This window comes from Epinephelus lanceolatus, chromosome 14 (genome assembly GCF_041903045.1).
Source record: "Epinephelus lanceolatus isolate andai-2023 chromosome 14, ASM4190304v1, whole genome shotgun sequence".
NCBI classification, from domain to species: domain Eukaryota; kingdom Metazoa; phylum Chordata; class Actinopteri; order Perciformes; family Serranidae; genus Epinephelus; species Epinephelus lanceolatus.
Genome location: NC_135747.1, coordinates 18409938 through 18425746, shown reverse-complemented (window position 1 = coordinate 18425746; position 15809 = coordinate 18409938). Strand labels below are relative to the sequence as shown.

General features: G+C 41.8%; 1 protein-coding gene across 2 annotated transcripts in view; it reads right to left on the bottom strand.

Annotated features, from left to right (window-relative positions):
* The window catches only part of slc12a8 (solute carrier family 12 member 8), a 34278-nt gene that overhangs the window by 6192 nt on the left and 12277 nt on the right, over window positions 1–15809 (bottom strand). For both annotated transcript variants that reach the window (XM_033617182.2, XM_033617181.2), the window contains 5 exons: window positions 15292–15483; window positions 14967–15198; window positions 5371–5484; window positions 4855–4942; window positions 3404–3491 (listed from right to left, as the gene is read on the bottom strand). In XM_033617182.2, coding sequence (XP_033473073.2) covers window positions 3404–3491; window positions 4855–4942; window positions 5371–5484; window positions 14967–15198; window positions 15292–15483 — 714 coding nt within the window. The remainder of the gene's footprint in view (window positions 1–3403; window positions 3492–4854; window positions 4943–5370; window positions 5485–14966; window positions 15199–15291; window positions 15484–15809) is intronic.

The window sequence follows — 15809 nt, the reverse complement described above, 5'->3', positions numbered from 1 at the left end:
ACCGGTCTTTCTAACATCAGCTCTCCATATGGAGGGTAAACCCAGCCTCAATGAGGCAGAGAATTTAAAGTTCAAATGTCAAACCTCCATGTGTGTGAGACTGTAGCAGCATGATTTGTTTAAGTCAAGTGTTCAACAGACACGCAAAGCATGATACATTTATGCAAGAGAGTGGAAGAAATCAATTAAAATTACTCACATACCTTGAAATAATAATAAGCATGTTTCCAATTTCATTTTTCATTAATATTGTTTAATTCAAGTATTAGACATTACAACATTTAAAAGTCTAGTATGTAGGATTAAATGGCATCTGGCAATGAGGTTGCACATCTGAAAAGTCTCCTGTGTGACAACTGTGTAGGAGAACTACAGTGGCAAATATGCAAAGCTGCAAAAAGCCCTATCTAGAGCCAGTGTTCGGTGTGTCTGTTTTAACTCTGCCCTTAACTGCCATCTATTCTATCATGAGGGACGCATGGACTTTGGGGGCAATGACATTTACAATGCTTGAAACAGACTTATCTTGTTCAGTACATAAAGGAATATAAATGAGCCTTAAGGTACCGAAAACACAACAATTCTTATTTTCAGGTGATTATAAACTCCTAAAAACATCCATCCATCCATCCATCCATTTTCATCGGCTTATCCGGGGCCAGGTTGCGGGAGCACCAGGCCGAGCAAGGCACCCCAAACTTCCCTCTCCCCAGCAACGCTTTCCAGCTCCTGCTGGGTGACCCCGAGGCATTCCCAGGCCAGATGAGATATGTAATCCCTCCAGTGTGTTCTGGGTCTGCCCCGGGGCCTCCTACCAGTGGGACGTGCCCGAAACACCCTTCACGGTAGGCGTCCAGGAGGCATCCTGATCAGATGCCTGAACGACCTCAACTGAGCCCTTTTGAGGTGAAGGAGCAGTGGCTCCACTCCAAGTTCCTTACCCTATCTCTAAGGCTGAGCCCAGCCACCCCATGAAGGAAACTCATTTGGGCCGCTTGTATCCATGATCTTATTCTTTTAGTCACTACCCAGAGCTCATGACCATAGTTGAAAATTGGGGCCTAGATGAACCAGTAAATCGAAAGCTTTGCCTTCCGGTTCAGCTCCATCCTCCACCACGACAATCCGGTGCAGTGCCCACATCAGTGCAGAAGCTACACCAAACCGCAATCCATCTCACGCTCTGTTCTACCCTCATTCATGAACAAGACCCCAAGATACTTGAACTCCCTCACTTGAGGCAGTAATTTCTCTCCTAACCCGGAGGGGGCAATCCACCGGTTTCTAGCAGAGCACCACGGCCTCAGATTTGGAGGTGCTGACTCTCGTCTGGACCGCTTCACACTCGGCTGGAAGCCGCCCCCGTGCATGCTGGAGGTCATAGTGTTATGAAGCCAACAAACCTACATCATCTGAAAAAAGCAGATGCAATTCTGAAGTTCTCAAAACAGGCCCCTTCCTCCCCCCGGCTGCGCCAAGAGATCCTGTCCATGAATATCACAAAAAGGATCGGTGACAAGAAACAACCCTGATGAAGGCCAACACCAACTGAGAATGTTCTACCATTTTTTTCCCCCCGTTAAAGGGTTTTTTTGGGGGAGTTTTTCCTTATCCGCTGCGAGGGTCCTAAGGACAGAGGGATGTCGTATGCTGTAAAGCCCTGTGAGGCAAATTGTGATTTGTGATTTTGGGCTTTAAAGATAAAACTGATTGATTGATTGAACGTGTTTGACTTAACGCCTCAAAAAACAAGAATATTATATTTCATTTCTGCCAGTAGATGCCCCTAAATCCTACACATTGGACGTTGAGGTTATTTTCAAAATAAAGACACCTCATATTAAGACTTAAAACTTAAAACTGAGGTAAGACAGTTCAGATTTTGTGTGTTTGGGGTGCTGCCATCCCAATTTACACATGGGAATACAAAAGCTCTCCATAATCAGTGTGACACAACATCCAATCTTTGATTTAAAGTTAAGTTAGTGATCCATCCAAACCCACAGCATCCGCCACTTAAACAGTAACAGATCCAAACACAGCTGCTGTAGAGGGCTAAAACTGTCTACTCTTCACTGTATACCCTCACTAATACATCCCCTTATTATATGTGATTAATTGCACTTTAGTTAGCCGTTTGTCATTTTACTTGTTTAGTACATACTAGTCATTTAACTTACTTCATTAAATGTCCTTTATTCATTTAACTTTACCAGCTACTCCGTAAGAACTAAACAAATATCTGTGCGTACCTGCAAACTGAACAGCAATGCATTGGTGAGAAAAGGTAATATAAACCAGACCAGAAAATCATCTGCCTGACAAAAGGTCTCTGTACTGAAACACTGGGTCCACCCCAATACTCACAGTTGAGGTATTTGCAAGTAGTCAAGTGCTTACTCGTGTGACGTAGTTGCAGTTATTACCACCGTGCCAAAGTGCCCTTTAAGTGTGTCAAAGTCTGGGACTTTTAACATACAAATACAGTACATGGCACAAGCCAATGTAGATGTAGATGTAGTCAGTGTATTTCTTGGATATAATAAGAAGAATCAGTGATGCAGTATTACAGTTATGATCAGATGATTTTAACAAAAAGCCCATTCAAGAGCAGAGGAGTAATACAATTACAGAGCACATCATCTGTTACATCTATCATACGTAACAGACCTAACCTAACACAAATTTTGAATGGACTCTGTCTGATAACATTTTGAAAGACAGAACATCCTTCACAAAATCTCTGATAAAAGGATTTTATATTTAATTTTTATACTAAATATTCATCTTATTTGATATTATTCTTGTCAGTCTCATTAAGAGGAACAAATTTTAATTTGACCTGATGACATCTGTAGAAGTTCTGCCATAATTTTGTAGTATCTGGACGTGATAACAATATTCATGCTGAATTTTCAAAACTTTTTCATGATTGTTGTCGGCCTTAATACCAGCTTACAGCCTCTCTAACAAGAACTGGTCTACTGTGGAGCTGTACACTGTAAGAAACTGTGGGATTCACTTTGTTCTAAATAATGGTTTGAATAAGTACGAGGAAGTGTGAGGGTGAGGGTTATGTGGACTGTGTGTTAATGTCTTTCCAATGTGGGACACACTAACCGACAGTGTGTGAAAGTGCATCTAAGTGTTCAAAACCACAAGTGTGGGTACTGGGACAGAACCTGAGTATGAAATCAATTATAATTGTTTCTACTTGAGTGAAAAAAATCTGCAGTGGTTTCCACATCTCAGGGCAGAGAACAGACACACAGTCAGAACCTGACCTAACCACACCACCACCACATCAACAAAGTGAGCCATCACGGGGAATCCCCTCACCTCACCCCTCCTGATGAGAGGGCCCCTCTAACGGGGCAGGATGGAAACACAGGGGGGAGTTTACCTTTTCAGCTATCAAGAAGTCATAGCGCAGAGCTTCTCTGGTGCAGACGGCCCCCAGAAGGAAGACAAAGACCAGATACAGGAACCACCTGCGGGTCACCAACAGTACGACACACAGGGTTATTAACAACTGCTGCTCTCTCACTATTAATAGGAGAACTGTGTCATCACGGCCCCACAAGAGTGTCTGACAGGGCAATGCTGGGAATATGGGTGTGTTTGTTCTCTCAAATGTAGAGGGAAAAGGTTGCCCTTTGATGGAAGGTGCCGCAAAGTGATCTGAGAGCTTCACATTTGGAAAGTACGATTTTGGATGATTCATATGGGAGAGACTCTGTGGTGTAATATTTAAAAACTATTCTTGTAGTATGACATCAAGAGAAACAGAACTTTGTAGGATGACTGTAGAAAACAAGGTATTTTCTGACATGTTGGGACTCAGTGTTAGGAAGGTTACTTCTGAAATAAAATAGGTTACAGATTATTGGTTACCAACTGGTGGGTTGTGGTCCAAAAGTGGGTCACAGGTCCATTCTAAATGGACTGCAAGTGACTCGCAAAGCTGTCATGTTTAAAATAAACACACTTCATTTTTGAGCGTAGTGAATTTTAGGCACAGAGCTTTTATTCTGAAGTGCTGTTTCCTGCTGTAGAGTTAATGGCTGAATCCAAATGTCCACCCTCCGGACTTGCGGACTGAACCCTCACAGACTTCAGTTGTACATACAGTAGTGTGACGTATTTACTGTCATCACGTTAAGTCTCCCAGGGCAGAGACTGCTAGCGTCCCTAATGCAATGAATTGTGTGTTATTAAATCAGTGAAGTCTGCTGAAGTCTGCACCCGAAGCGGACTCTCTGGAAGTCTGCAGAAAGTCTGCTCGAGGCCCCTTGTGGACCGGATGAATTGTGGATTTGGACAGCCCTCAGTCTGCAAGTGCAGTGAAGTGTGGGCATTTTGATTCAGCCAATGACCAATGGACAGCTACTTGACAGAGACAGCAAACTAGCTCGACACTGACAATATACTGACAATAACTTAGTCTGTTGTAACCACTTTGTAATCACCAACATTTTGATTAATAAATACAATTTAACTGAATATTTTTCTCAGTAACTGTAGCTTGCTTACAATTACATTTATTTTATTACATGTGGTAGTTACTCCCCAACACTATTGGTACTACAACTTAACATTTCCAAGTGGGCCACTTGAGGCTTCACTGTAGCTCAGTCTGTATAATCCCACAGTATTTCCATCTGTGTACTTTTACAACAGGCCTAACTGTGCTGTCTTTATTTCTTCCTGTTTAATTACTCTCACTGTGGGTTTGTACACAGTTTGTACACATTTATTGTAGCTGTGGTGTTGTGAGTATTTCCGTGTGATGTTTTCTTATTTTGCAACATATTCTATGTGTGTGTGTGTGTGTGTGTCGGGGTGTCGTCATACGAGGTGAAGACAGCTGCCAGCGTTCCCACAGGGATGTTGTGTTCAGGCCGCTGAAGGTCTGAGCTCATGTTGAAGCCTGCCATAACTCCTACACACACACAAACCACAAAAATGAACACAACTAATTGAACAATACAAAATGTTTTTCCGCACTGATGTGTAGCTGCGAGATATGAAAAGAGCGCTGGATTGTTGATGGTTAACCTTAAAGAAACTTCAACCCCCAAAATGATCATTTGTGTGTCTGTCACTTTACCCCATTTCATGTTGAATTTCGTGAAGAAAACTCTGTATTTCTTGCATGCCTCCACCATGAGTGAAGCACTGAGAAAAATTCACAGTAACACAGGCTGAGTAACTGCTATACAAATGGTCACTTGGGGGATGACGTATTCCTTTAAAGGGCAGATAAGGTGTTTTGAACACAACCTGCACATGACTATGCAAACTGCAGGTGTGATACCTGCATGTTTTTCACACAGTGTTAGATCAAAAAGAGATGATGGGCCAGCTCACCTGTAGCAGCAGGGAAGAAGACCCCAAAGACAGTGAAGAAGTTTTCTCCTGGGCTGTAATCTGGCATCGTGTTGCTGCTGAGCAGCCTGGCTGAATAACCAATGAATCCATGTTCTGAGAGAGGAGACAGCACACACAGTACATCAGGTCTGATCCTAATCACAGGATTATCCAGAGAATCCATTGTGTTATGATAAATAACATGATTGACATTATCATCTATACTATTGCAGTGTTTTTATTGAGCCCCAGATGAAATTACGTATATCATGTTGTAGTGTCAGCACTCTTTTTTTTCTTTCTTTTTTTTTTTTTTTTTTTTTTTACAGAAAACAGTTTTGAAATGACAAGCTCATAGATGTAAGAGAACATGAACAAAAACATGTAAACAAGACAAAACATAGGTGAATTGAATGCGCGTCAAGTAAATAAAGGTTAGGTCACGTAGCCACATATTGTAGGTTGGAGCAGTTGCTCCTTTCCATGGTATTAGTAATAGCTTTTTTGCTGTAATGATACAGTAGGAGATTATTTTTGTTTGGCAGTGGAGAGTTGTCAGAATGCTTCAGATACACCCAGAATGGTTAATACAGGTTCTGGTTCTAGTGAAATATTAATAATTTCTGAGATACAGTTGAAGACATCGGACCAAAACGATGCAACCTTGGGGCACGTTACAAAGCAGTGGGAAAAGTTCTACTTTATCACAAGCTGGTGACACATTTGGATATATGTTGTGTATTTTGGCCTTGTGGAGTCTGTGTAGTGTTTTAATGTGTATAAGACAGTGGGTATGAAACGCATTTTATAGATCAAGAAACATTTTGCCATTTAAGTGGGTTTTTTTTTTTTTTAGATTTGTTTCTCTGATCCAGACTTTGTGATAGTCATCTGTTGTATTTTTTTTTCCAATAATGCCCTCGAATTTTTATCTTTAGACAAAAAAAAAACGCACCAAACTTTGCCAATAGTCCACTCTCATCCACAAAATTGTCAAAATAAAATGGAATTGTTTCAGATTTGACTTTCTGATAATAAATTCTGATTTTAAAAAACAACTTAAAAATCAACTTTTTGCTGCAGTGGCTACAGTGCTAGACTGCAGGCTGGTTGCTGTATTGCTCCTCACAGCTATAAAATGGTCTGATGAAAAAGTAATCATTACTGTAGGGTGTTCATTTTAGAAATAAATCTTGTTTTCATTTTTTAAGAAAAAACTTGTGGAAGCTACTTTTCTGTCTGTGATTGATTACGGTGTTATATCGTATGCATGCAATCTTCTCCATTTTACGTAGCCTTGATTCAGTGTACCATGCACCTCTTTGTTTTATTACAAATGCAAGGTCCCTGACTCATCACTGCATTCTTTATGAGCGGGTGGGTTGGGCATCAGTGACCACTCGCAGACAACAGCACTGGTATATTTTTATCTATAAAGCAATATTGGGCAAACTTCTGGCCTATCTCTGCAGCCTTCTTTGTTAAGTGATTGCTTTTTAATGTACCCTGGGTTTAAACAGATCTGGGAAAAACTACATTCTCCTACTCTGCACCCTGGACATGGAACAATCTTCAAAAAGATCTAAGATTAGAAACACTTGTATCCATTGATCAATTTAAGGGCACCATACAGAATGTGGTGACAGAGACATGTGCTTGTTTGTCTTGAGAGGTCACTATGTTTGAATAGATGTTGTTTTATTGTGGATTTTTGTATTATATGTTGTATTTGTTGCATTTTAAATGTGTCTTGATTGGCTGCTACCTGAGCCAAGTATCTCCTGTAAAATATTTCTGATCTCAATGGGACTTCCTGGTTTAATGAAGGTCAAATAAAACCAAAATTTAAAATGTGCTTGTTTTCATTTTTTTCTTCCTGGGTGAATAACGGTGACTTTTTGCACCTGGAGGAGTTGAGTCGAACTGGAAATGTAAACTCACCACATCTGCACAGGGGAATTTCCTTGTAAAGACCTATAGCACCTACAGGTGTCTTGGCACACTTATACCACAGGGTTGAAAAATATTGCATTTTATCACTCTGAATTAGAGGATTTGTACTTGTGACATAAATGCTGGTGGGCAAAAAGATACTTATTGAAGTTTTTCGATTGCTCAGAGTTGATTACAGTGTTGCCTGAGCTGGGATTTCATGGCTCCATTTATAGACTGGTAATGTCTTTTTGAAAAATCAAAAGAAATGACAACAATAGGTAGTGAGACACTTTAAAAGTATGCAGCAGGGTCAAGGTCTGTCTGTTAAACGTGCAGGGGAAGAGAGTGTTGTGCATTGGTGAGGGCCATTTAAAGCACACAGTCTGAAGGGCAGGACTATGTTACAACACTGGACATTTCCCCCTTGGTTATCTTGCGATGGGAAAGAATGTGTTCTCTCAGATTAATGACATGTTTATCCAAAAGGAAGTCACCACCCTTTTCAGAAGCTCAGCAGCTTCCAAGTTTGAGAGAAAGAATGAAAGTGAGCGAGAGAGGGAGACAGAGAGTGAGAGAAAAGGGACAGAGAGAGAGAGAATGCTTTTGTTTTTTCTCCATTTTTGTTTCAGACAAAAGCCAAAACCATGAGGGCTGGATCGACTAGTTACTCCAAGTGTACATGTCCTCCAGGATAGGAATTTAAGGCGGCTGTAAAAAACTGAAATCAAATGGGACGAGGTGCCCAGACTCTTGTTCCCTCTGTGACCCTGTGAGACCGCCCTCTGTCCAAACAATCAGAATCTAACAGATCCAGGCCAGTCAGTGTCCGTGTCTGAGCCATGGGCTCCCCACCCATATTACAACATACACTCCAGCATCCAGACATGCCTGAATCTCGGAAGGCTGTCAGAAAACTGTTTCTATGAACACAAATTCATTGCTTGGATACGCTGCTAGAGTATTTGATCTCAAAAACTGTGGTATAAAAAAAGCTGCAATCAAGAACTGTTGTGCAACTTTTCCATTTTCTGTGCATATTCACATTCCTCACACCCTTCTCCTTTATAAGGCATGGTCAGATTTATTTGAAGGGGAGCCCCAAGGCAAAAATTTGCTGTTGGGGCCCCAGTTGCCTCCAGTACAAGTACAGCGCACACAGCAGACCGCCCAAGTCGGACTTTCACCAATTTAACTTTTGTTCTTGTCCCACCACGTTTCCCCCTGCCACCCCTGACTACAGAGTGAGACTGGGTTGGTGGGGTGATTTTGAACTTTATTCCTTGCAATCAATGCACTCTGTCAAAATAAAGCTGTTTATTTGTCCTAAGGAAAAGTACAAATGAAGCTCAGTGTAAGTTCAATCAGGAAGGCTATATTTATGCTTAACTTTATTTACGTTTCTCTCCTTCTCCCTCTGTCCTTCTTCTCCCTCCCTCCGAATCAGCTAACTATGAGCATTGCTCCTTCAGTTAAGCCAACCAGATTTTGCCATGATGTCATCAGCCAATCATATCGCCGCATCTGTTCTCTCTGCTGCCGTCAGCTGTCATTTCAGTGCAAACCCGTGCGACTTATCTCCACTGCTTCCACCTCCAGTTTTATCACTCCACTAGAAGGCCACTCCTTATCACATCCATCCACATCTCAGCACTCTCTTCATCCCATCACCTCCACTACCAGTGTCTAGACCAGTGGTTCCCAACTGGTGGGTCGCAGTTCAAAAGCGGGTCCCGGGTCCATTCCGAATGGACCGCAAGTGACTTGCAAATGTGTCAAGTTTGTAAAAAGCACACTTTATTATTAGGTGCATTGAACTTTCAGCACACAGCTTTTATTTTGAAGTGCTATTTCCTGCTGTAGAGTGTGATGACTAATAGACACCTCCTTGACAGAGATGGCAAACTAGCTTGGACGTGGCCAAACCCAGGTATGACACTGAATGTATCAAACAGCGTGGACGTTGAACTAATGATGAAGGACAAATCTGGACCCTGTGGCTGGACCAGTTGGGAACCACTAGTCTAGACCACATCGGGGATGTATCCTGTATCACGCATGGCTTCACTACCTCCTTAAAAAATACAATGACCTGACAATGGGATCTGATCGCCAAAGACTAGACACATTTTCAACTACAGCTAGCACGATTTCAGATGAAGCTGTGGTGAAGGCATTCATATGATGAGTATTATAATGTGTGAAGAACAAGTGTATGGTCAGAGTGGGGCTCCTCTCTGAACTCAGCATTCCTCTGATACACAGTGGAATGTGTAGTCAGATTACATGAGCGTCTGTGGCCTCTCCCTCCGTCCCACACTAACCAGTATAAACTGCTGTGCATGGAGAACAGGGCCGGCTGTGATGTTACACAAGGTGGAGCTCGTCCCACTGGGATGATTGAGAGCTATATATTATAGCGTGGATCACAGAGAGAGACGATGTGGCGGTCTCTGGAGCAGCAGCAGGCCTCAGATCTCAGTTCCGGCTTTTTCTCTTTGTCATTTTCCAAAAATGTGGGTGAGTCTGGTTAACACCCTAAACCCCAGACCCAAGCAGCACACATTATGGCTTCCTGTCCTGTGGGGAATAGGCTTCAGCTCAGGGGACTGGATAAGCATGTCAGATTGTATTTCATTTGTGCACTACAATCAGAAAGTTTTGTGGTTGAATTGTTTGGCTGCAGAGACAATGTGTTGGCAGTGTTACCGACCAAAGTAAATAATTTACAACGCAATGGCTGAAGTTGGTAAATAAACTGTCCGCCCATCAGGGGCCGATGAAGCCCTATTCTGAGCTGTCTGACATGTTGCAGCTATGCAGCTTTTAAATTCCACCTGTCACAGTGCTGCAGGAAGGACTTGTCATAATCAGTCACTTAACAGATCCTTAAGGGTGGAGTAATGAGGAAGCCAGGTCAGTCTACAGGTCAGAGTTCATGTGCATGTATAATAATGTATAATAAATAAATGTGACCCTTTCAGATCATGAATAGAGGCGATTAGATATCCTGTTTTGTATTAAATGCCAATATTTGCCAATATTAAATGCCATTCCTGAGCTTTGGCAATGATGAACCGCGGTGTCTGAAAGAGTACATAGGGGAACGTGTTATCAAACTGTGACCACATGACTTTGGCGGTGGCTCCTTTCCTTCCTTCAGGATGTGCCCCAGTGAGCGCAGGCTAATCTGGGCTGTTTCAACTAGCTAGTGGACCTGCTGGTTCTCTGCCAACCGTGAGGTCATCACAACACACACAGAAGCTCTTAATTGGAAAAACCTGGAGTAGCCATTATGGCTGGTTCTCCCACAGTTATTCAGGACTGCAAACTGGCCTCTGCCTACTGTAACATGAAGACGGCTGGAGGTTGGGAGTGGTGGACAAGTTTGGTTTAGGGGTAGGATTTGAGTCTTGGGAATGAGAACTTGTAAGGCTTAATCTTGCAAAAACACTGCCCTGGGCTGGACAGGTATACTGAGCTCTTTGCGGTTTGCAGGGAAAAAGAGAAAAAGTAGAAAAGTCCACTATTTGAAATACTGTATATTTGTATTTTTCTTTAAGTGAGCACTAAAGTTTACTGACTATTGTGTGCCTGTGATGTCCTATTCACATAAAGACTGGGTTGACTTCTGGAACACTTTTCTCTTCCCACTGGACAGGACGTTGATAATCAGTGAGAACAGGAAATGTGGGGAAGGACTTCCTGACGGCCGGCAAAAGAATACAATCCACTCAAAAAAGGCAACATTTCCTCACCACAAAGAAAAAAAAAGAAATCTTCTCAATAAACACACTCGAGCCACAAGAAAACAGCACTTTCCAGAAGTTTCCTCCCACACCAAACAGCCACTGAGGACAAAAGGAAGCTCTCAGCTCTCAAATGTGTATCAGAATGATTTTTACACAGACACACGAAGATACCATGAAGAAGTAAACTGCACAGATATGGCCTCAGCAGAGCGCTAGACTAATACTGACAATAATAAGTGATACTACAGCGACATCTGCTGGACTGAAGAGGTCACTGACATCCACACTCAAGTCAACAGTCAGTGGTTTCCAGACTTTTTCTGCTCATTTTGGAGGCCAAACTGAATTTCACTCAGTCCTCCCTGCCTTAACGTAGCATTTTTATCAACCAATAATAATACTGTGGCATCAAGGATCAAAAGGCTCTGTAGTGTATTATCATTCACTCTGAAGGTTTGGAACAGATGACCAGTAAGGGGCTCAGGGTAAAAAACATATATGGTCAGGGTCAAAGAAGATATTTATAGCATAGGTGTAGGGTTGGAAAAATCCAACAAGAATGTCTCTTTGTCATCTGTTTGACTTTGTCTCACATTTCACAAACACCACCAGGTCTATATAAGCAGGGTATTTGGGGCTGTCTTTCAGAGCAGTTCACATTGGCTTCGAACCTCTCCAAGCATCCTAGATGTTTGATAGATGCTGTACTTCTTGTAATAAACCTTTTTTTATGCAAGCAAGATGGTGTCATCGGAGACTTCTTCATCACCTTCACATCATCGCTATTTAAGAAACAACAGCTCTAAGATGAATTTTACAAATAAATAAATGTCTTCAAAATGTCTTGATATTTTGAATATGACACATTTCTTTATTTTCACATACTTCTTATGAGTTACTGATGACCAAATAAAAATGTGTCCAAACTGCCACACTTGATCCCTACAAAAGACACCAGGTTATTTTGCTACATTAACGGAGAGCTCAGTATTTGGGGTTTTACTTTTCTTGTTTTCCCTGTCAAAAATCTGTCCATGTTGCAGTATTCATTCATTTCTAAATAAATCTCAGTTCTTTGAGTTCATTATGCTTTCCTTCATATTTTGACTTGTCACAAAAGGAAAAGCATAAGTGAAACTAATAGCCTAATAGTGATGGGCAGAAATGAAAGAACAAATCTTTTTTAACAACTCTTTTTAGTGTCTGCTGTGTACAGGGTCAGCCTGTCGAACATCTGAGTGCTCATAAATCCCCAAATTTCCCCACTTGCTGTTATCATAGATAGGATACTTCTGCCTGCTTGTGTGAGTGAATGAGAAGCGATTAAATCTGACTTGAGTGGAGACCTTCATCAGCCAAGGTCAGCGGTCTTTTCTCTGACTTGTCTGTGTTCATGAGCTTTAAGTTGTGATGTGGAAACAACATGAATGCTACAGCGTTTAAACAGTACATTGCTAACAAGGAGAATTGGAAATGGATCAGGTGAGCCATGAAATATGAGCGGGAACTCATTTTTCAGATTATACCAACTCTACATGAATGCAGCACAGGGCTGCAGAGATAACAGAGACATCTGCAATTTGCCCCTCAAAGAATGACGGATGTTGGTCATTTCTGTAACTTACTATTGAGCTTACATAGCCGACCTAAATACAAGCAAGATGCTGAATCAATGCATTAATATAGGTATTTTAAATGTATTAATGTAAATTTATACATGATGACTGCCTATGCATTGAAGAGAATTACTGTGGGGTGGACAACACTAGCTGTTGAACATGCATGTACTATAATGGAGTGTCATGCACAAAGTGATTTTGCCATGTAGGACATGCTCCTGGATCAACATAATTGCATTCCAGGACCAACATTGCAATGAACCAATCACAGCCCTCTGACATCATCAGTGTGCTGCTCCTGTGCTTCTTTCAAAATGTCTTTGTGTTTCTTTAGAGCTAAGCTAGTTTTCCAAATTGAAGTTAGTACAATGAAATAAAATCCTCAGTAACTTTGAACAAAGGCCTTAGCTCATTAGCTAGGTTGGCTATGCTAATGAGTAAACTTGCCGATAGTCTAGAATATTATTGACTTAGCTTGCTAACTAGACTGGCTATGCTAACGAGTAAACTTGCCAACAGACTAGAATATTCGTGAATTTGCTTGCTAACGAGGCTGGCTATGCTAATGAGTAAACTTGCCAACAGACTACAATATTAGCGACTTAGCTTGCTAACTAAGCTGGCTATGCTAATGAGTAAACTTGCAGACAGACAAGAATATTAGTGACTTAGCTTGCTGACTAGGCTGGTTATGCTAATGAGTAAACTTGCCAATAGACTAGAATATTAGTGACTTAGCTTGCTAACTAAGCTGGCTATGCTAACAAGTAAACTTGCCGACAGACTAGAACATTAGTGACTTAGCTTGCTAACGACGTTAGCTATGCTAATGAGTGAACTTGCCAATAGACTACAATATTAGTGACTTACCTTACTAACTAGGTTGGCTATGCTAATGAGTAAACTTGCCAGTAGACTACAATATTAGTGACTTAGCTTGCTAACTAGGCTGACTATGCTAACGAGTAAACTTGTAGATAGACTAGGATCTTTGTGAGATAGCTTGCTAACTAGGTATGCTGTGCTAACTAGTAAGCTTGCCAGTAGGCTAAAGTATTGTTAACATTGAGAGTAAGGATATTGTCATTTTGCAGTTGCAAACTTGGGACACATTCTCCCTCCTTTTTAATAGACCAGTAAAAACTACTTTTTGCAAGATCGCAGTGCTCGTGTTGATCCAGGACCATCACTGCCATGTTGACTTTGGATAATTTGTTTGTTGATCCAGAACCATCATCATCTTAATTCTGCATATTTTTTTGCATCAACATGAACAAATTATTTAAAACCAGTGTGGTGTTGATGATGGCCCTGGATAAACCTACCCAAATCTATCCAGCAAAGAAAAAAAAGAGGGAAAATGTGTTAACTGCAGGACTTTGCTACTGAAAAATGCTATTATCCTTGCTTTTTGTCAGCAAACAATATTCTAGCCTAACTGGCAAGCTTACTTGTTAGCATAGCCAACCTAGTTAGCAGGCTAACTTGCTAACCCTGCAGTAGCTTACAAGGTTTTTGGTCTATGTTACTGAGGGTTTTGTATTATTGTTCTAACTTCAATCCGAAAAATTAGCTTTGCTCTGAAGAAGCACCAAGGAACTTTAAAAGAGGGACAGGAGCAGCACACTGATGTTGTCAGACGGCTGTGATTGCTTGATTGCAATATTTGTCCAGGAACACAGTGTGGGTTATTGATCCAGGAGCATGTCCTCCTTGGCAAAATCACAACAATAAATTTTGCAAAAGTATGAAAACTCGAAAGGTTCGATACTGTTTTTGCCTAAACTCTAGTTGTGTTTTGCTTTGTTTTCTATACAGTAACTGTGAATTTTTATTTTTGGCATTCTCGATGGTTGGCTATTCACTCAGTTGATGATTGAGCCATGTTATCTAATTCCTGATGTGAATACAAGTGTCTACTAAATGTCTACATAATTATTCACTCATTCATTCATTCATTCATTCATTCATTCATTTTCCATAACCACTTATCCCTTTGGGGGTCGCTGGGGTGCTGGAGCCTATCCCAGCTGACATTGGGCGAGAGGTGGGGTACACCCTGGACAGGTCGCCAGACTATCACAGGGCGCCTACATACCTAATTGTGTTCTACCTAAATGCTGCTTCAGATGCAATTAATACGATTCTGGGACAAACACAGAATCATTTGAGGATCATTTTGGCGTAACGATACTCATAAAGAGTATTAGAGGACATCAGTACTGATTTAACCCTTCCCCTGATGCTTGTTACCTTCTCACTTCATGTCCATATTCATATCCCCCAGCCTTACCTGGGTCAAGGTGTGTGAAGGTGCCTATGACAAAGTCCAGTGTGGACACGGCCAGTACAGCCAGCAGCAGCAGTTGGAGTCTGACAATCCACTTGACACCAGCCAGGTTGATTCCAAGCAGTGCCAGCAGCACCGCCGCTGACATGCCACGCACCGCCCACTGGCTCTGTAGACTGAACACCTCTGCCACAGACTCAGAGAAACCTGTGATGTACATGGCTCCAGCTACACACTGCAGGGTGGGGGCAGCAAGAGAGGGGAGCCAACATAAGCAAAGGCAATGTGCAGTCCATCCTCCAGAAACAGCCACTGATTTGTTACTCACCTGTCCAAACACATAAAGGAGACCCACAGTGCCCCCGACCCTGCCGCCCAGGACAGTGGAGATCATGGAGTAGATGCCTCCACTCCCAATACCACAGTGCTCACACACTCCGATCCCTGACATCACCGTCACTAAAGCAACCACCACAACAGAGGAGACTAGGACCATCCCGAGCAGCACGCCTGTGTTCCCCTGGATGATGAAAGGAGACAAGATGACACAAAATAATGATCCACATATGCTCGTGACATGCACATCTGCAGCATGTAAGTTACCTACAGCTGTAAACTGAACATGGAGATGCACAGCTTCTACTTACTCTACACGTCTGTACGCCCAGACTGTCTTCTGCTGTGTATGTAACTCACTGCACACTTTGTATATCTTGTATCCATGCTTGTATCTTTTTCTCGAACATATGTCCTGTTTATACAGTATGTCTACACATTTTTCTTCTTTGTTTGTCTCAGCATCTAAAAAAATTCACTTTAAACTATGTTTTAGGTGTCAAGTCACAC